Source organism: Pieris brassicae, chromosome 3 (assembly GCF_905147105.1).
Source record: "Pieris brassicae chromosome 3, ilPieBrab1.1, whole genome shotgun sequence".
Classification (NCBI taxonomy): Eukaryota; Metazoa; Arthropoda; class Insecta; order Lepidoptera; family Pieridae; genus Pieris; species Pieris brassicae.
Window position 1 is genome coordinate 4,339,748 of NC_059667.1, and position 16,428 is coordinate 4,356,175.

The following is a 16,428-nucleotide window of genomic DNA, read 5'->3' on the forward strand; positions in this document are numbered from 1 at the left end:
GCATAGCCAGCCACTTCAGTTGAGAGCGAGGTTTTGTCGGACTTCACTTATCTAGTGGCTTGTCGCCTTGAAAAAATAACACTTGTGCCGAGATGGCTTGTTAAATGTTATCGATTACAGCCTTGGGGCACCAATCAGCTTTGAAAACAATGGCGGCCCTCGACTATTTCAATTTTAAAACAAATTATTCATGCCTTAGGGGGGGTTCTGTTATTTTAAATATCAGATTGTAAACTGAGTTGGTAATGTTTATTATTGAAAGACAGATAGCTCAGAAAGATAGATGAAATTTGATCTCGAGTAGAAAATGCGTTTTATTTTAACACATTTGAACAGGTATTGTGAATTAGTTATATAGAAGAGAGGCATCGAATAAATTTTGTGTATATAACAAATCTGAATACTAACACTGTGGATTTAATATTATAAATAAATTCTGATATTAGATTTTTAGTCTTAATTAGTCAGTACCTTATTAATATAACATTTACAAACATCGTATATGTTTTCGGACCACAGTCATTTCTATCTCTATAAAAGAGATAAACAGGAAAAGTTTAGTTGAAAAAATGTAGTACAAATTGCCACGTTCAAGAGTAGTTATTACCCCATTAGAGTGAGCGACTGCGCGCCGCTCACTAAAGTAGTGGAGATTGAAAATATAAATCTCGTAAAATGTATTGAAATTATGAACACTTTCCGAACGTACTTTACGAGAGGAGAGAGTTTTATTTGGTTATCAATCTAAAAACACATCTATACTCATATTAAAAGAGGAAATATTTATTTTGTATTTATAACGAATGAATTCATATATTTATTACAGAACCTAATAAACACAGAAATACAAACAAAAACACATAGAGCAACATTTCGATCACATATAACTAATAAATAACTAGTGCGAACTTTGCGTATGGTATCAGACTGCAGAGTGGTTTCTGTCTCTGCTACAGCTGCGCCCATGGAAGGACCTTTGATCTTTGGAATTGATATTCGATTCGACAAAGTAGTAAAGAGTAAAAGTAAGACTAAGTAAAAGTATCATAAAAGATAATGTTGATAAAGTGAAGCTTTGAAAGAGATATCTTAGTACTTGTATTTTTGAAGAGCAAAAACGCTTTATAACTCTTTGTGTAACAATTATTAGATCCTTCACTCATTTCCATAAAATTGCGAGAATATTTTAATCATAAATAGCGTTGAGAACAGTAAGCCTTCGCCCTTGGTAAGTTATAATACGACGCAAACAAACATTAAGCGGTCTGAATTACTGAAATAGGCCTTGGCGTTCAGCCAAACTAACCGCGCTATAGGCTGTACGTACTCTTCTAACCATTACTTGTTAATTATTAATAAAAATCTTTTGTCATATATTAATTACTAACCCACGGGGCCGTTTTAGCAGTTCGCGTAGGTGGCACTAATACACTTTTATCTGTGCAATGTAAATATGTAATGGGGTTAATGCAAATTATAGAGAAAGTTTTATAAATAAATATTTAAAATAATGATTAATTTAATCATTTTAATTCCCAAACAATGCCACGTCACTGAACAATTGCGTCTTTTTACGCTTTTTTCAATAAAAAACAAATATATCTCACCCAAAATAATCTAAACTTTAAATAACTCATTTGAAATACATATCAAACTTTCAATACCGCAAAAGTGGTATTTCTTTCAATACAGCATACTGCCAGTATCTCCTCAAGGACATATAAAAAGCTTTTAACGTTAAGAAGTTTAAAACAAAAAGTGAACTCTCCACATTCGGTTTGACATTTGAAAACATTGAAAATTGGAATTCCAATATACGCGTAGTAAAGGTAATTTGGGGTAGAAAATATATGTTTTACTAGCATATTTTTATATCTAATTCTCTCGATATAACGCTATTATACACTTGTAGACATTCAAAGTAGCGATCACAATTTATGCCCTCGAATCTTATGGAACTCGGTATTAGAGAAAAAGTTTTCTTACCTTACCTAACGTTCTCACCAGGAAACATAACATAGGAAACTTGTTTGGCATCGACTTCTTCATTTGTCAAGTTAACCTGACGAGCTTCCAGACTATACATACAATACACAACTTACAATAGTTTTATTATTAATATAATTATGCTAGAAAACTACTTTTATATCATTTTCATTGTTACACTCAACAATAGTATCACAGATATCACTAATCTATAATCTTTTTAATTATTTATCCCGTGATTATTCTTCGGAAAATCACAGTGTAAACAAGCTTGTATTAAACGAGGTATGAAAATCGATCTCCATTTTGAACGACGTCGGCTCGAATACAATTAATGTCGAAATTATCTTAGAGCAATATTCGAGTAAACATTTTATCGTTAATGTATTATATATAAACATTCAATTAATCAGTAACACATTTAAGACGTCTCTACAAACAGTTTGTTATTAAATTTTTACGTGACTGTTTACGCACTAAGAGTCCGATCCGATTTTCTGACTGACACTATAGAGCCTTCAAATATTGCAACATTGTTTAATCCTGTGCATATAATATATTTATATTACTTTGTATTTATATGCAATGGACAATCAATTAAAACCTTAAGTTTTACGTGGTATTTTGACATAGTAACCCTATAAAATAGTTAACGAATTCATTTGTATAATTAAATTGCTATTATCACTATAAATTAAAGACAAAACAAAAGAAAGCATCAAAATACAAACAATCCAGTATATACACGTCAGAGGATCCTCTATATTGAACTCGCGAAAGGGAAACGAACCGGCGAAAAATATGTAGATATCGGGAATTTCCATTTAACGTTTGCCCGGGATTCCACTCTCAATCCAACCGAGCATTCACTGGAAACAGGAATTATTGCGCGCTTCAGGGAAACTCTTGACAGCTCCTAAGAGCTGGATTATGATCCTCAAAAATTCAGCACAACGAAATGGCTTGTACTTTTGAAATCTGAATTATTGAAGGCCATTTTAATGATATGATACGCTATGGGTTCTATAGCTAAACTTTGTGTACAATGTTAAAAATTAGTATGTTTTAAGACCGTCTATTACAATAAAATAACTTTATTTTGTCATATAGTTTAGGTTTATCAAACGAAGTACAGGCATACCTATGCCTGCTCTTAGGTAGCTAGGTACTACGGGTGCTAGTAGGTACTACGGGTGCTAGTAGGTACTACGGGAGCTAGTAGGTACTGCGGGTGCTAGTAGGTACGACGGGTGCTACTAGGTACTACGGATGTAGCATGGTGTAGGTCGCGCCACGCCGGATATTTTTTTTATTGCATAAAAGTAAAATAAAATCAAATAATAAGAAGTTCAAATATGACTGATACCGTTTAAATGTAATATCCAAAATTAATATCACTTGAAATATTTATCTTCAATCTAACATAGACAATGTATCTACGGGCTCTATTGTTTTCTATCAGGAAGAAATGTATAATTTCAAGACATTACGTGACAATACGTGACAATACGTGACAATAAGTGACAAGACGTGATTAGACACGACAAGACGTGGCAAGACGTGACATGATGTGTCAAGACTTGCACGTGACCAGACGTGACTAGACGACAAGAGATTATAAGACTTAGACGCAACAAGATACGACAAGATGTGACATGATGTGACCAGACGTGACAAGATGCGACAAGACTTGTCATGTCGTATTTAATTAATGTAACTTAAACATTTTAGCCAAAGTACTTCTTAATTCAACGTAAAACTTTTTCGTAAATGTCGACGAATGTTCGTCTTTGGACTGAACTCTAGAATCTAAAGTCAAAAATTGAGCACAACGAAATGGCGAAATAAAATACTTTTGAACATATTTCTTGATTAATTATTGAAGGCCATTTTAATGATATGATACGCTATGGGTTCTATAACTAATCTTTGTTACAGTACAATGTTACAAATTAGTATCTTTTAAAACCTATTACAATAAAATAACTGTATTTAATAATATTGTTTTGGTTTAGCAAACGAAGAGCAGGTATACCCACTACGAGTGTAGCATGGGAAAGGTCGCGCCACGCCGGATAGTTATCGTATTGAATAAAAGTAAAATAAAATCAAACAATAAGAAGTTTAAATATGACTGATACCTTTTAAACGTAATATTTTAAATTTATGTAACTTTAGGTAACTAAAGAAATAATACATACTAGAGATATATTTTCGTAAAAATTAATTTTTCCAACAGAACTTTAGACACGTAATACGGATGACTAGATCTAGTGATCATACGCTCTCGATGAACAGTATAAAAAGCAGTAAAATGGAAGGGTGTAAGGCTTGCAGCGGACGCTTTTCAGTGTCTCCACCGGGGTGTAAAAATGCCGCCGATAAAGGGTTCGGCGCACCCCACGAACCAACTCAACCGTAAATCTAAATCGTGGAACCTTTATGCGAACGGCTCAAAATAATATTAATTATTTAGTATTATACAGTATTAATATAACTGGTATGTAAAATAACATTTTCGGTTACTGTGTATTGTCTACTCTTAATTGAACAAAAACGATATAATGTTTTATAAAGATTGGTTCTCAACCAAAGAATACTCACCTTAGATAATGGGGGTACTTGTACTTTCTATAAAGCCATGAGTGTGACACGACCAGAAGTGACAAGACGTGACAAGACGTGTCAAGACGTGCCAAGACGTATCAAAACGTGACAAGACTTGTCACATCGTATTTCGTTAATCAAACTTAAAAAAATTAGCCAAAGTGCTTTGTTTTTAATTCAACGTAAAACTTTTTCGTAAACTTCGATGTATGTTCGTCTATGGACTGAACACTAATGATTCAGCTATGAGCTTTGCTCTAAATCAAATGCTTTCAATGAAATATTTGAACGACATAATTTATATAACTGTCATGATAAATGAGACTCAGCTCTCATAGCAATAATGATGATCTATGAACATTCAGATTTTACTCCTTTGGGGATATTAAATTTTAATATCGCAAGTGCCATTATGCCATGATGCTTGCAGTTACATTATTACCAACATGTATTTTAGGCTTTGATAAATATCTTTTGACTCTGTAAGACTCTGTAAGGTGATGTTTGAATTGACGAGAAATTACTTAAATAATATATGAACACCTCATTTATATATGTCTTCTAGAATTGCGGATTTTTGTATCGAATTAAGTTAATCGTAAATATCCTTTAAGTACCAAAACTTGACCCTGATAAAAAATACACCCCATCTCTGTTTTATGACGTATTCCTAGATTTACAAAATCTAACAAATATATAGAGACTTAAACTACTTTTAATTAAAACCTTATCTGAGAATATTATTCCAATCAACCTAGTTAATGCAAGTAAACGTCATCGTCGCAGCCATTACTCGTCTGCTCATTAAGTTTAATCTCACCGGTGTTAATAGTCGATAAGCTAATAACTATGCCTTGACGTTAACAGCAGCCAATTTCGAAGATAATTAAAACGTTCGAGGTCCGACGCGGCCGCGGCCTGCCACAACGATCCTATATTCGTATGGACACTGTGAAGTGAAGGAGAAAATCGATAATTGGCTTCCTTTATTATTAATGAATGCTTTATATCTATGTAATAGTTTTACATTATTTGCAGGAGATACTAACAGCCCTTTATGATGGACCATGCCTATAGTCCCATATATAACCGACCTCATTCATAAACGTACGTACAAAAAAAACTATTGAATCTTTTGTTCTACAACTCTTGTATAGCTTTAAAAATAATAAAATTTGATTAGATAGTTATTTAATGATTTTAGGCAGTCCCAATATTTTCATCAGTTACTGGTTAAAGCACATTTAATTTATTTTTGGTCCTTGAAAGAAGAGTAAATGGTCCACCTGCCAAAAATGACTTGAGTATTTATATAATCTTACAATCTCGATTCAATGTTGATTATATGAATAACGTCATTAACACGTGTCAAATAACTATTGAATTATTTTTTTTATTCAATGTTTCAACAGTTTTAAGTCGCCGCGGCACAGAGAGGTTTCACTATAATACTCATCTGGCACTTATCATCAGAGTTAAACCACAATTGGAATGAACGAAGACTCGTACTTTCTTTAAAAGACTACTGTTAAACATAGTATTGTTAAACAGTTTTTTATAAAATTTCCTTTCATTTAGACAATTTCATAAACACATTGAAAACATAACCCAAAAGCATGTATAACAATTAAACTAATACAACTTGATTGTACTCTGCAACGATAGTTACATAATACGTTCTTAGTTGAAAGTATTAATCAAGATTAGTATACCAACTGCAGTATGCATTCTCCGGCGTAGTTTCCACTTTATCGTTATCGCGCGTTGAATGCCGAAATACGCCCATTTAACTTGATGTTTTACGTAAAAATAATGAAACAGATGTCCGTAAATTTAAAATTTAAAGCCGACGCCAATCGTGATGTATTGTTTGCGAAATAATTACGGATAAACCTCTTCTCATTTAACGCTTTTATTCTCATTGCAGTGAATGCACAAGTAGTGATAACTGATTTTTTAATCAGTTATATTTTTCCTTCCTTTTATTGTTTGCTATCCATTGGTACGTTGTAAGTATCGGTCTCTGGTTTGTGCAAGTTTCATTTAAAATTGGCGGCCTTCTGTGTTTGACACGCGTCATCCTTAATTGCTTATAGCTTAGAGTTCTACTCTCTTGTAATGTATACAAAAAATACTCATGCTAAATACAGTAAAAGGAAGTAATTATGTGACACAGTACACCCAGCTCCTAGTACATTAAGAACTTGAGTGACGTTGAATATTTGCATCATTTGAAAGTTAATTTTAGAGCATGTAACTAAATTAACAAGCAAGTGTATTTAAGGAAGGTGACCTAATTACCGCACATCGTCGGAAAATTGCCTCCTACACCTATTAACAGTTCGTTAGTGCCAATTTTAATTTAATTCATATTGCTTTTAAAATATTATAATTCCATATTGCTGCACGCGAATTGACAGAAATTTCACGTTCCGTAATTTTCGTCCATAATAATAATTAATTATTACAGATTTTTATTTATTTTAAAAAAGATCCTGTAATAATCTTAGTTGTAATAAGGTACAATTAAATAATTGTATTATTTGTATTCATGTCTATAATAATAAAAGCCTTTTGTTAAACTTTATCTAATTTAACTTTATTTATGCAATTTCTGTAAAGTTGCATATAGTAGATCATTTTTCGAAAAATAAGGAGCTCATAAAGTGTGTACACTAGTTCACGCATACATTTTTTTTATTGTCAAAAGAGATCCGTTTTAATTTAACACCTAAATCTACTTTTTATTAATCCTCTCATAGCACAACTGAGAGCGTGGTCTATAAATATATAATACTATCAACAAGTAAATCAAATCTTCGATATAAATTATAATAATCTATTGACGGAGATTTAAATCCCGTTCTTCCGGATGAAAGAAAAGTTTTCCATTTTTAAAGTTAAAAATTTAACAGCGCGCAAATAGACTTGCGAGATTGAAGTGCCCTCCGTCCGGGATCCGTCAGATTAAAAAAGTTTTAAAACTGTTACCGACTATTTTCTCCATAAAATTAATCGCAGTGAGTGAAGTTTATGGAAAAAGTACGTATGAAAGTTCATTTCTTGTCAGTTCATTTCCGACTCGGGATCCATATAAACCCTGAGGGCACTAAAGTTGTTTGTGGACTAGTTACATAACTCTGGACCGTCGAATACAAACAAAATTTTTGCAATCAAGACCCGTCAGAGGAAAAATGACAAACTGGGAACTTTTAGGGTTGTTTTGAAGATGATAATTTGAATCAAAAATGTAATACAACATAACATTTCTTGTATTTTGTTACGATAATAACGCTGTGAATAAGTCATTTTAATTCTTAAGCTGATATAGCTTACATTACTGTATGTATTTACTGTTTTTTTTTTTTTTTCGTATTCTTATTTAAAATGTCGCTCACTTTGTTTATTATATAATTAACCCTTAAATTTGAATAAACTTGTTAAAAAGCATAAATAAAAAGATTTCCATATAGTAAGGTTCGAATGTGACCAAAGAGTCTTATATGTATCTATAACAATATATAAATAGTCCAATCAAGGTATGATTGTAAGAGAAATACTCAAGTATGTCTTCAGACTTGCCTATCATACCCAATTCAAGGTTTACTTTATTTGTTACTAAGTATAAACAATAAATAATTCGCAAAAACTAAAGCTTTCTGAATCCCGGCTTCCATTAGTCACAATATTAATTTCCTTTTTGTGTCGTTTATTGAGTGTTGTATAAACTATAAATCACCAGTGATTTAGTACTACCATTTTATTTTCTTCGCAATCCGTTTTCCTCGAACTAAATCTTTTTGAATTAAAGGTATCGTTTAAACTAATAGGTCTTTTACACGTTTAAAACAATAATAATGCTTAATTTTTACGCGAGTACATCGGCATAACAATTTTATACATCGGCTACCAATTTCTATATATTTTGTGTCACATTTGAAGCATATCTATCCATATAATATAATTTGTTACAATAATAGATTATAACTAGACATATGTATAGTTTATATTTCAACCACACCGCTATAAAATAATGTACAATTTAGCAACGAAAAACGTATTTTTAATGTTATTACTATAACGAAAGTTTATATCTCGCCTTGCTTTCTGTTGATATAGACGACACGTTTGTTATTAATTTTTCTTATAATAATATATTCCATGTCATGTTGAATATTGCAGATGTTATGTTATGTTGGTTGCAGCTGATAAAAACATCATGCAAAACAAAATACTTTAACGCAAAAGTAGCAGTGAGTCTTTCTGTCCGTTGTTCTCGTCTGTTCTACGCCCTTGATTTGAGACCTGCCAGTAAATGTAAATTATTATTTTTATCTTTTTAAGATACATCTATTTAAGTTATTATTTTCCCTAATTTTATCATTGTTAGTATGTATATTGTATGTTAATTAAAATTAATATTTAACGCTAATAAACTGAAATTGTCATATGATATTCAGTGAAAATACGTCAGTAGAAACTTGTAACAGCTGTAAAGTTTTATCGATTAATTAGCACATGGAAGCCCGAAAGGCTTGGAACTTTACAATAAGGACGTTGTCCTATTTCGAATTTACCTCACTACACGGAAACTGTTTTAGAGGCATATGTTAGATTTGAGGTGTTGCGTATTTCATCCACGCGTAAGCGCAAAGCATGCATTCAAATTAGGAGCTATAATTTTAACAGTTATTTTTGCATTGTTTTAAATGTACATACAAATTGGCATAACCATGCACGTAAAATATTTTGCAAACATTAATTATAGATTTCATTCCGTGCTAATTTACGCGACGCGATTCGAGCATATAGTTTTATTGAAGTTATACATCTTTTGGTGTGTTAGGGGAAAAATTATGAGAGTAATTTTTTGCGATGCGCGCGCACACCGTCACAAAAAACCGACAACCAGAAGTTAGCTATAGTCAACATTTTAGCTTCTTATATGACTTCTAACGCGTGTTACACACGTTTTTTCCACAGTATCTGGTTATATAAATTTTTATTATATTCGTCCTCATTAATTAAGTCGTACTATAAGCGTATAAAGAGGTACTAATTTAGTACGGAATTTGATGCGGTGTTACTGTGAGTAGGTGTTATGTTACTGGTACTTTGATATGGTGTTACTCTTTTTATATCCAAACAATATTGAAAGCCAGCCAGCCACAATATACCACTCAGAACCGGTAGAACTCCTTATAAGGCTGTATAAATTTAGTAAAACATTTTTCTTCTTCATATAAGTAAATAATTAATAAAAAAATTAAATAATTAATATTTATATGGATTTTTTTTGCTTTTGAAAAGATACAATGTGGTAAAGTTCACCATGAGGACTAGATAGCCCTAATATTTAGTGTCATTAAAAGTCAAAATTATTGTATAATTCTTTAAATCTGAATTACACAATGCAAACGATATTGAATGAGTGCATCTCGACAGTTGAATTTTCTTGTTTTTTCTGTAAAGCTTTAAGTGTCGAGTAGCTTTTAAGTTTTTACTTGAGTTTCAACTTTTCTCTCATAATGCGGGTTATCTCTTGAGGAACTTTCTCAGATTTATACCGAAACATTTCAAATAAACTTTAACTACTGGAGTTCTTTTGTGTGCATAGCTCAACGCTTATAATTCTGTATAAGAGAAATGAAATTACAACTCTTTTTTCGTTTACACTTCGTTTCAAAAATAAGTACAACTCGTAATAATTAAATAATAATAAGGGCAACGGGTCAGCTTTCAGTTGATCTTTTCCAGGCAATCTTTTCAGGTATAATAAATAAGTTGAGCGCAAGAAGTGTAAAATATAACAAAGACAATAATACAAACACAAAGAAAAGAACAAAACAACTAAATCAGTTTTACTATTTAAATACTGTAATATGGTCCCAGGTTTTTAAGTTATTATATTATTGCACAAGATAATTTAAGAATGAATACCAACTAATACAAATAATAGTCTTATCATAGGGGCGCAAGTACTACAAATTCAAGACCTGCGTCACGGTTGCTGAAAAGGACTCGAAACTTATGAAAATAGTGTAATAAAATGATATTATATCGGTTGAATCAATTTTATTTGTTGCTGTATTTATGTACCCATGTAAGAATTGTTGCTTCACTTACATCCCCGGATGAACGTTCCGGTGTGAGAATGTAGGCGTACGTAATGTAAGGCGTTTTATAGTCATTAGACTAATAACATATCACATCGCCTAGTAACGTCGATTAGAGACCCTGTTGACCAATTATCAAACGCCTCGCACCGGTGTTTCAGCTTTAACACTTCAGTAATTAACAACTCTAACAATTAGAGGGATATACATTATATCTATAAACCTAGTATGGGTCCCGTAATTCCTAATACCCCACATTTCTGTGACTATTACATTAATCATGTTCTACGTGACTATAACCACACTGCGATATTCCAGAAATATCTATGTAGCTATAGGTGTAATATTTTGTATTATTTCTATCTATCTACACAGATGTAATAGGTCGCAGTGTCACTGTAAGTGTAAATACCGAAAAATATGTCTATAAATTAGTACTGTAAAAAAGGAAATTCGACATAAATATAATGTTTTCTCTATAAACGATATTTTTTTATTTATCTTCAAGTAGTATCATAAATATCTTCAGCGTACAATAATCCTTTGATAAAACTGAACAGATCAATATGCATATTAAATTCACAAAACTCGGGGCCGAATTACATCAGGGCTTAATCTTCTCAAAGCGCTTAGCGGGGTTATAAAAAGAACTCATTTTTTATAATATTCTGGAAATGCGACGGGAAAATTTAATTAAGTCTACAGATTGCCGATTAAGATTATGAACAGCACCGCAGCAGGACGATAGCTGAATGACGCTCGGTTTCTATAACCAACCCGTGTATTTTACTACTACGGTAGAATATTAAATAGAATATTATCATGTTAGAACAGCTGTGAAATACCTTTTTTAAAAAGTCCTATATATAAGTAGTATGATTAATCAAAACAGAAACTGAAAAACGTTAGAAATACTAAAATACATATCCGATCCGAGCACAGGAGGCTGATCTAGGTGATCCAATTAAATTGACAAATGATCATGGAACACATACCGGAATCTGAGGCCCACACCTAAAAAGGTTGTAGCGCCGCTGGTATGTACAAATATAAAACTATAATTTCGGATACATAGGAAAAGTGTACACTTTACATGAAGTAACGCATCCCAAAAATACATATAAAAAGTACAAAATATCAGAAAGGTTTATTTGTTTGAAAATCATAAATATCTACATATTGTAAAAAGAAAAGAAACCTATGAGCTTTTTAAGAAATTTACTTTAATTTAACGTGAATTAAGCTCTAATATGCTTCTAGAAACTATAATGATCGAGTATTGATTTACAACATGGTAAATAAATGTTACCCTCGAATCTTTGACGGTATTTTATAATTTAAAATAAGTTATTCCATAACTGACATAATTTGGTGGGCGTGATTGCATTTGTGTGAATTAATTTGATAATAAAAATATTTTCCTTGTAATCATTTCTGCCTTGCACACAAATAACTCTCCGAAGCGTTATCTATATAAACAAGACAAATAAATTATTTTATTGTTATAGAAACTATTTTTCCTTTCAAAAGAAATACAACGAACCCAGTTTCTCTCTTTTCCCCTCAGTTTCATAAACTTAAAATAAGTGTTTAGTAATTTAATCTATATTCGAGATTAATCGAAGAAAATCTCTTGTTTCTTCCTCCTCAATATTCATACCAGATCTTCGCTTGGGCACTGCTGGTGCAGATAACTTGTGCGCCACGATTGGTGGTTCTTCTAGTAGCTTCAAAGTTTTAAGAGAAGCAATATGAAACATGAACATCAGGGCTGTGGGGTTTTTGTAACATTTCCCTATTAAAGGCTGTATCGTTACATCTGTAATCAAATGAAAAATTGATTGTGGTTGTTGTATAATTATTAGGTTTCAATATCGTAACTGTAATAATAGAGTATATTATGTTATGTAAGCAAATAAGTAACTAACCCACTTAGTCATAATAAACTAATACTGTTATTTAAAAAAATTGAACTCTTTGAACACATCACTCTTATCATCATAGCGTAGACACAATTTGATAGACAGTGACAAATAATATGTTAGGGAATTTGTTTTAATTAATATAATAATTAAATCATTATCAGCCTTATATTCTTTTAGGGCCATATTTGAACGTAGACCGTTGTTGCGCCTTTTACATGCATTTGCATGAATTGTGGCGACATCGATCTCGTCGGTGGGCGGCCAGGAAGGCCAGGTCTTTTGTTCTGCCGAGGTGTGCATTCAAGGAGCCTTTGTGTCCCGTCAGGTCCAGGTCCTTGTTTGCATTCGCACTATATGGCCCGCACACCACCATGTTGAGTAACAACATTATTTAACTTACATAAATAAGTAAACGGTACTTACTCACTCCCATTACACAGGAATACAAATCAATGTGACAATGATTGATCATTGGTCTATACGTGTAGCGTTCCATATTTTGAGACCATATTTGGGCACATGCGGGGTCGTATGTATCCAAGCAGAACGTTGGACATGTATGGTTGCATGCCTGGTGTGCACCAACTACACTGAAGTCGTATACTCGTCTACCAATTAAATACGCTCTTTCTTTACGTATATTGCAACGGTCGTCACGAACTTTATGCAAATCTGAAATGGAAAATATATCAAGCTGAAGAAATATAACTTACAATCCTACAACGCTGTATGGCCACTGACCATAACAACAAAGGTCAGAACGCATCTGGTTCTCTGATGCAAGTAGTTCAGCCTTCTACCCCTGACACATAAGAACAAGAAATGAGTTTTAGTATCTATTCGCGGCGGTAACACTTAACATCAGGTGAGCCCTATTGTCCGTTTTCTTAATAAAAATAAATTTCCTTTTTTCTTGATTGATATCAAGAAAAAAAGTCAATCTGTGAAACATTATATGCATTTATATTTCAGTTTTTTTTTAATAATTTAATGTTTATTGCAGAAGCAAAAAGGAAGCGGAGCCGCTTTAGATCCCGACAACAATAATTAGGGCACAACTTTGTCGAGTGTTTTTGTAATAAACAAGACAATGTAGAGAATGTTCTGAAAGCAATTTCTTGCCGTTTAATAAAAATGCAGTACATTCAAGTAAAATATTGTCTTTTGTTATCGCAAGTGATTAGTTACGATTTTTTAACTCATACACGAAACCCTCTGTAAAATTGTCATACATTGTGTTTGAGATATATTATTCTTTAAAATTTATTAGGTTTAAATTCCAAAAATATTTGTATATCAGCATTCTAAAAATATAAGAAATTGACTAAATACTGATTTACTGAGCGTTAAATCAGTTTCATGGAAGGGGCCGGGCCCTTCGCTTTTCTATACATAGCACAAAACTAAGAGCTACCGTAGCCTTTAATAAAAATTCTTTCTAAATATAACTATTTGTACTCATTCATCAGAGAACGGTCAAAACAATATCAATGTATGAAAACCTTGAAGGGGAAAATAATACCCCAAAAGTTGTAAAACGAAATTGTTCCCCAAATACAAAATATTCTCAAAAAACAATAACTAACCTTAAAATATAATAACTATAAATTATTAAAAGGAGTCCCTTTAGGCAAGGTCTGAAGATACTGACATCGTTCCCCCTTTGAACAGCTAGACTAATTCTTTGTCAGAGGTATTTCGTGGCTTTTTAAGAAAACTTATATATTGTTATGTAGCAATAACAGTAGCAGTCAGTAGTCGAATATTATCAATAATATAATATTTTACAACGCTTTTAGACTGGTAAAAAAAAACATATAGTAACGCCTCTGATATATAAATATAATACCTGTAAAACCGAATTTACACTGCATCTTCGTCAAGTAGCAGATATTTTGAAATCTTTTTATAACGCTAACCCCATTCAAAGACGTTGCCTGGCCACAGACCGGATCGTATACATTCGAACATTTTATATTATCACATTCGTCCAGATTGGTCGACATAGCTGAAATATATAATAGAGAATATTACTAGAAATTATCTAGTATAACACAATAATTCTAAAGTAGCTACAACAATGCGGTACGCATTTATTTTAAATCAGGTCAACATACAGTCTCTTGCACACATGAAAAGAATTGCTAATGAATAATTTAATGAAAAATACAAATCAAAGCTATATAGAAAACTCACAATTAAAAACGAACATAGAAATAACACAAATGTAATTTTTCATTCCACTCCGTAATTAATTTTTAAAGAATAATGAAACAATTTTTATTTCAAGGTGGGCGATACAAGCCCGAATAACGTTTTAATATTCCTACTTTATGATAAAAAATTTAATTAAATTTTCCGTATTTTCTTTCTCTTAGAACGTGTTGCGGTTTGACCCTACCTCGATGCGTACAGTCGTTATTATTATGAGTCCATGGTGGCTTCATTTTATACTTTACTATAAATGCTTTTATCATAGCTCGTTTGAGCTTGGATTGGTTTCATAGCGTCTACTTGACGTTGATTAATGAAAGCGAAACCTATAAGACTAAGTCACATTTTCTAAATCCAATAATTAATCATATGCTGGATTTCAGCCCCGATTCTGAGCAGTCGTAAACAATCTATTATATGTACAGAATATATAAAGGGTTGTTATTGCAAATTAAAAATTCTTTCGGATAATATTGACGAAAAAATAAAATATTAAATTTGGCTTTTTCTCTTGAATTAATTAAATAGAATGCGTATGTATATATACAACACTTATGAAGATTGTATGTGTTTGAATTTGTTCGACATCTCGTTCACGTCCTCTCCCTCAAAATATTTTTTTAAATATAATCATATTTATTTGTCACGTACAAAGAGTCTATGAATTAACTAAACTAATTAACATCGAGTATGGATGCAAAATTGTATAGCTTGCTTAATTAAGACCAGTGCAGGTGAGCTGAGCAAACAGCCGGTGACATCAGTGGGCAGTCTGTTTGCTTGAGAAATCGCATGCGTACACGACATTCAACGTGAATAAATGAAAACTAATTAATCTAATTTACCACAGTATTCGGTAAACCGCATAGTTGAATGAGCATTATACATCGTAATCGGCTTGTATGCTGTTTTGCTGACACAAAAGATTAACATTTACCACAATATTAGTAAGCTTACTAATTTTATATTTTAAAATATATAAATTATATGTATTTACGTACAAAACTTTAGCATTGTAAATATACATTACCTTACGGCTTAATCTATAAAAATAACCTTGTACAAGCTACGAAATCAAATGACCAATCTTTTCACGGCTAATTTAAGAAAGCATTTTTTGTCACACTTCCACTCCGTAACCGTTAACTTTGTCAAGATTATATAGTTACAATATTTAGTTGAGTTATTATACAATAAAATAATATGTCTAATGTAATGTATTTTAGTATTGTGTAAATCATTTTAAATAACAATATTATACTCAGATTCCCTGTCGTCTGTTACATTATATTTGTGCCACAAAGTTAACTGACTTGGTGGCAGCGTGTACAACTTCATTAATAAACTTTAGAAACTTAACCATCACCACAAAATATAGGCATGTATTATTTTCACACTTATATAAAATAAAATATCTTTATTATGGAATATAAGAGACGGGTATCACGTCATTAAATTTGAATCGGTAGACATCCCTACGCGGGATAAGTTTATATATGTATACTATAGTATTCTCACAACAACAACTCCGTATTCTATGGTTTGCCACGATAGATTTTTCTTACCTAAGATGAAATAGA

The 16,428-nt window shown here is 32.0% G+C and overlaps 1 protein-coding gene across 2 annotated transcripts; it reads right to left on the minus strand.

Annotated features, from left to right (window-relative positions):
* Nucleotides 1–10,653: 10,653 nt before the first annotated feature.
* On the minus strand, nt 10,654–15,005 carry LOC123707061. 2 transcript variants are annotated; one of them, XR_006753454.1, is made up of 5 exons: nt 14,831–15,005; nt 14,484–14,642; nt 13,058–13,306; nt 12,253–12,528; nt 10,654–12,178 (listed from the first exon to the last, which is right to left on the minus strand). XR_006753454.1 is itself a non-coding variant. In XM_045656836.1 (4 exons), the coding sequence occupies exons 1-4, from the start codon at nt 14,871–14,873 to the stop codon at nt 12,308–12,310; spliced, it is 672 nt and encodes a 223-aa protein (XP_045512792.1). In that variant the 5' UTR covers nt 14,874–15,005; the 3' UTR covers nt 10,654–12,307. The 2 variants fall into 2 exon arrangements, 1 of the variants encoding a protein (XP_045512792.1); XM_045656836.1 differs by having other exon boundaries at nt 10,654–12,528.
* Nucleotides 15,006–16,428: the final 1,423 nt, after the last annotated feature.

Excerpts from the sequence above, each read along its gene's own strand:
- LOC123707061 (XM_045656836.1), bottom strand. The coding sequence starts at position 14,873 with ATGAAAAATTACATTTGTGTTATTTCTATGTTCGTTTTTAATT. Across the intron at positions 13,307-14,483 it reads GTGTAAATTCGGTTTTACAG|ATTTGCATAAAGTTCGTGAC; the intron begins GTATTATATTTA and ends TTTCCATTTCAG. Across the intron at positions 12,529-13,057 it reads TTCCTGTGTAATGGGAGTGA|ATGTAACGATACAGCCTTTA; the intron begins GTAAGTACCGTT and ends ATTTGATTACAG.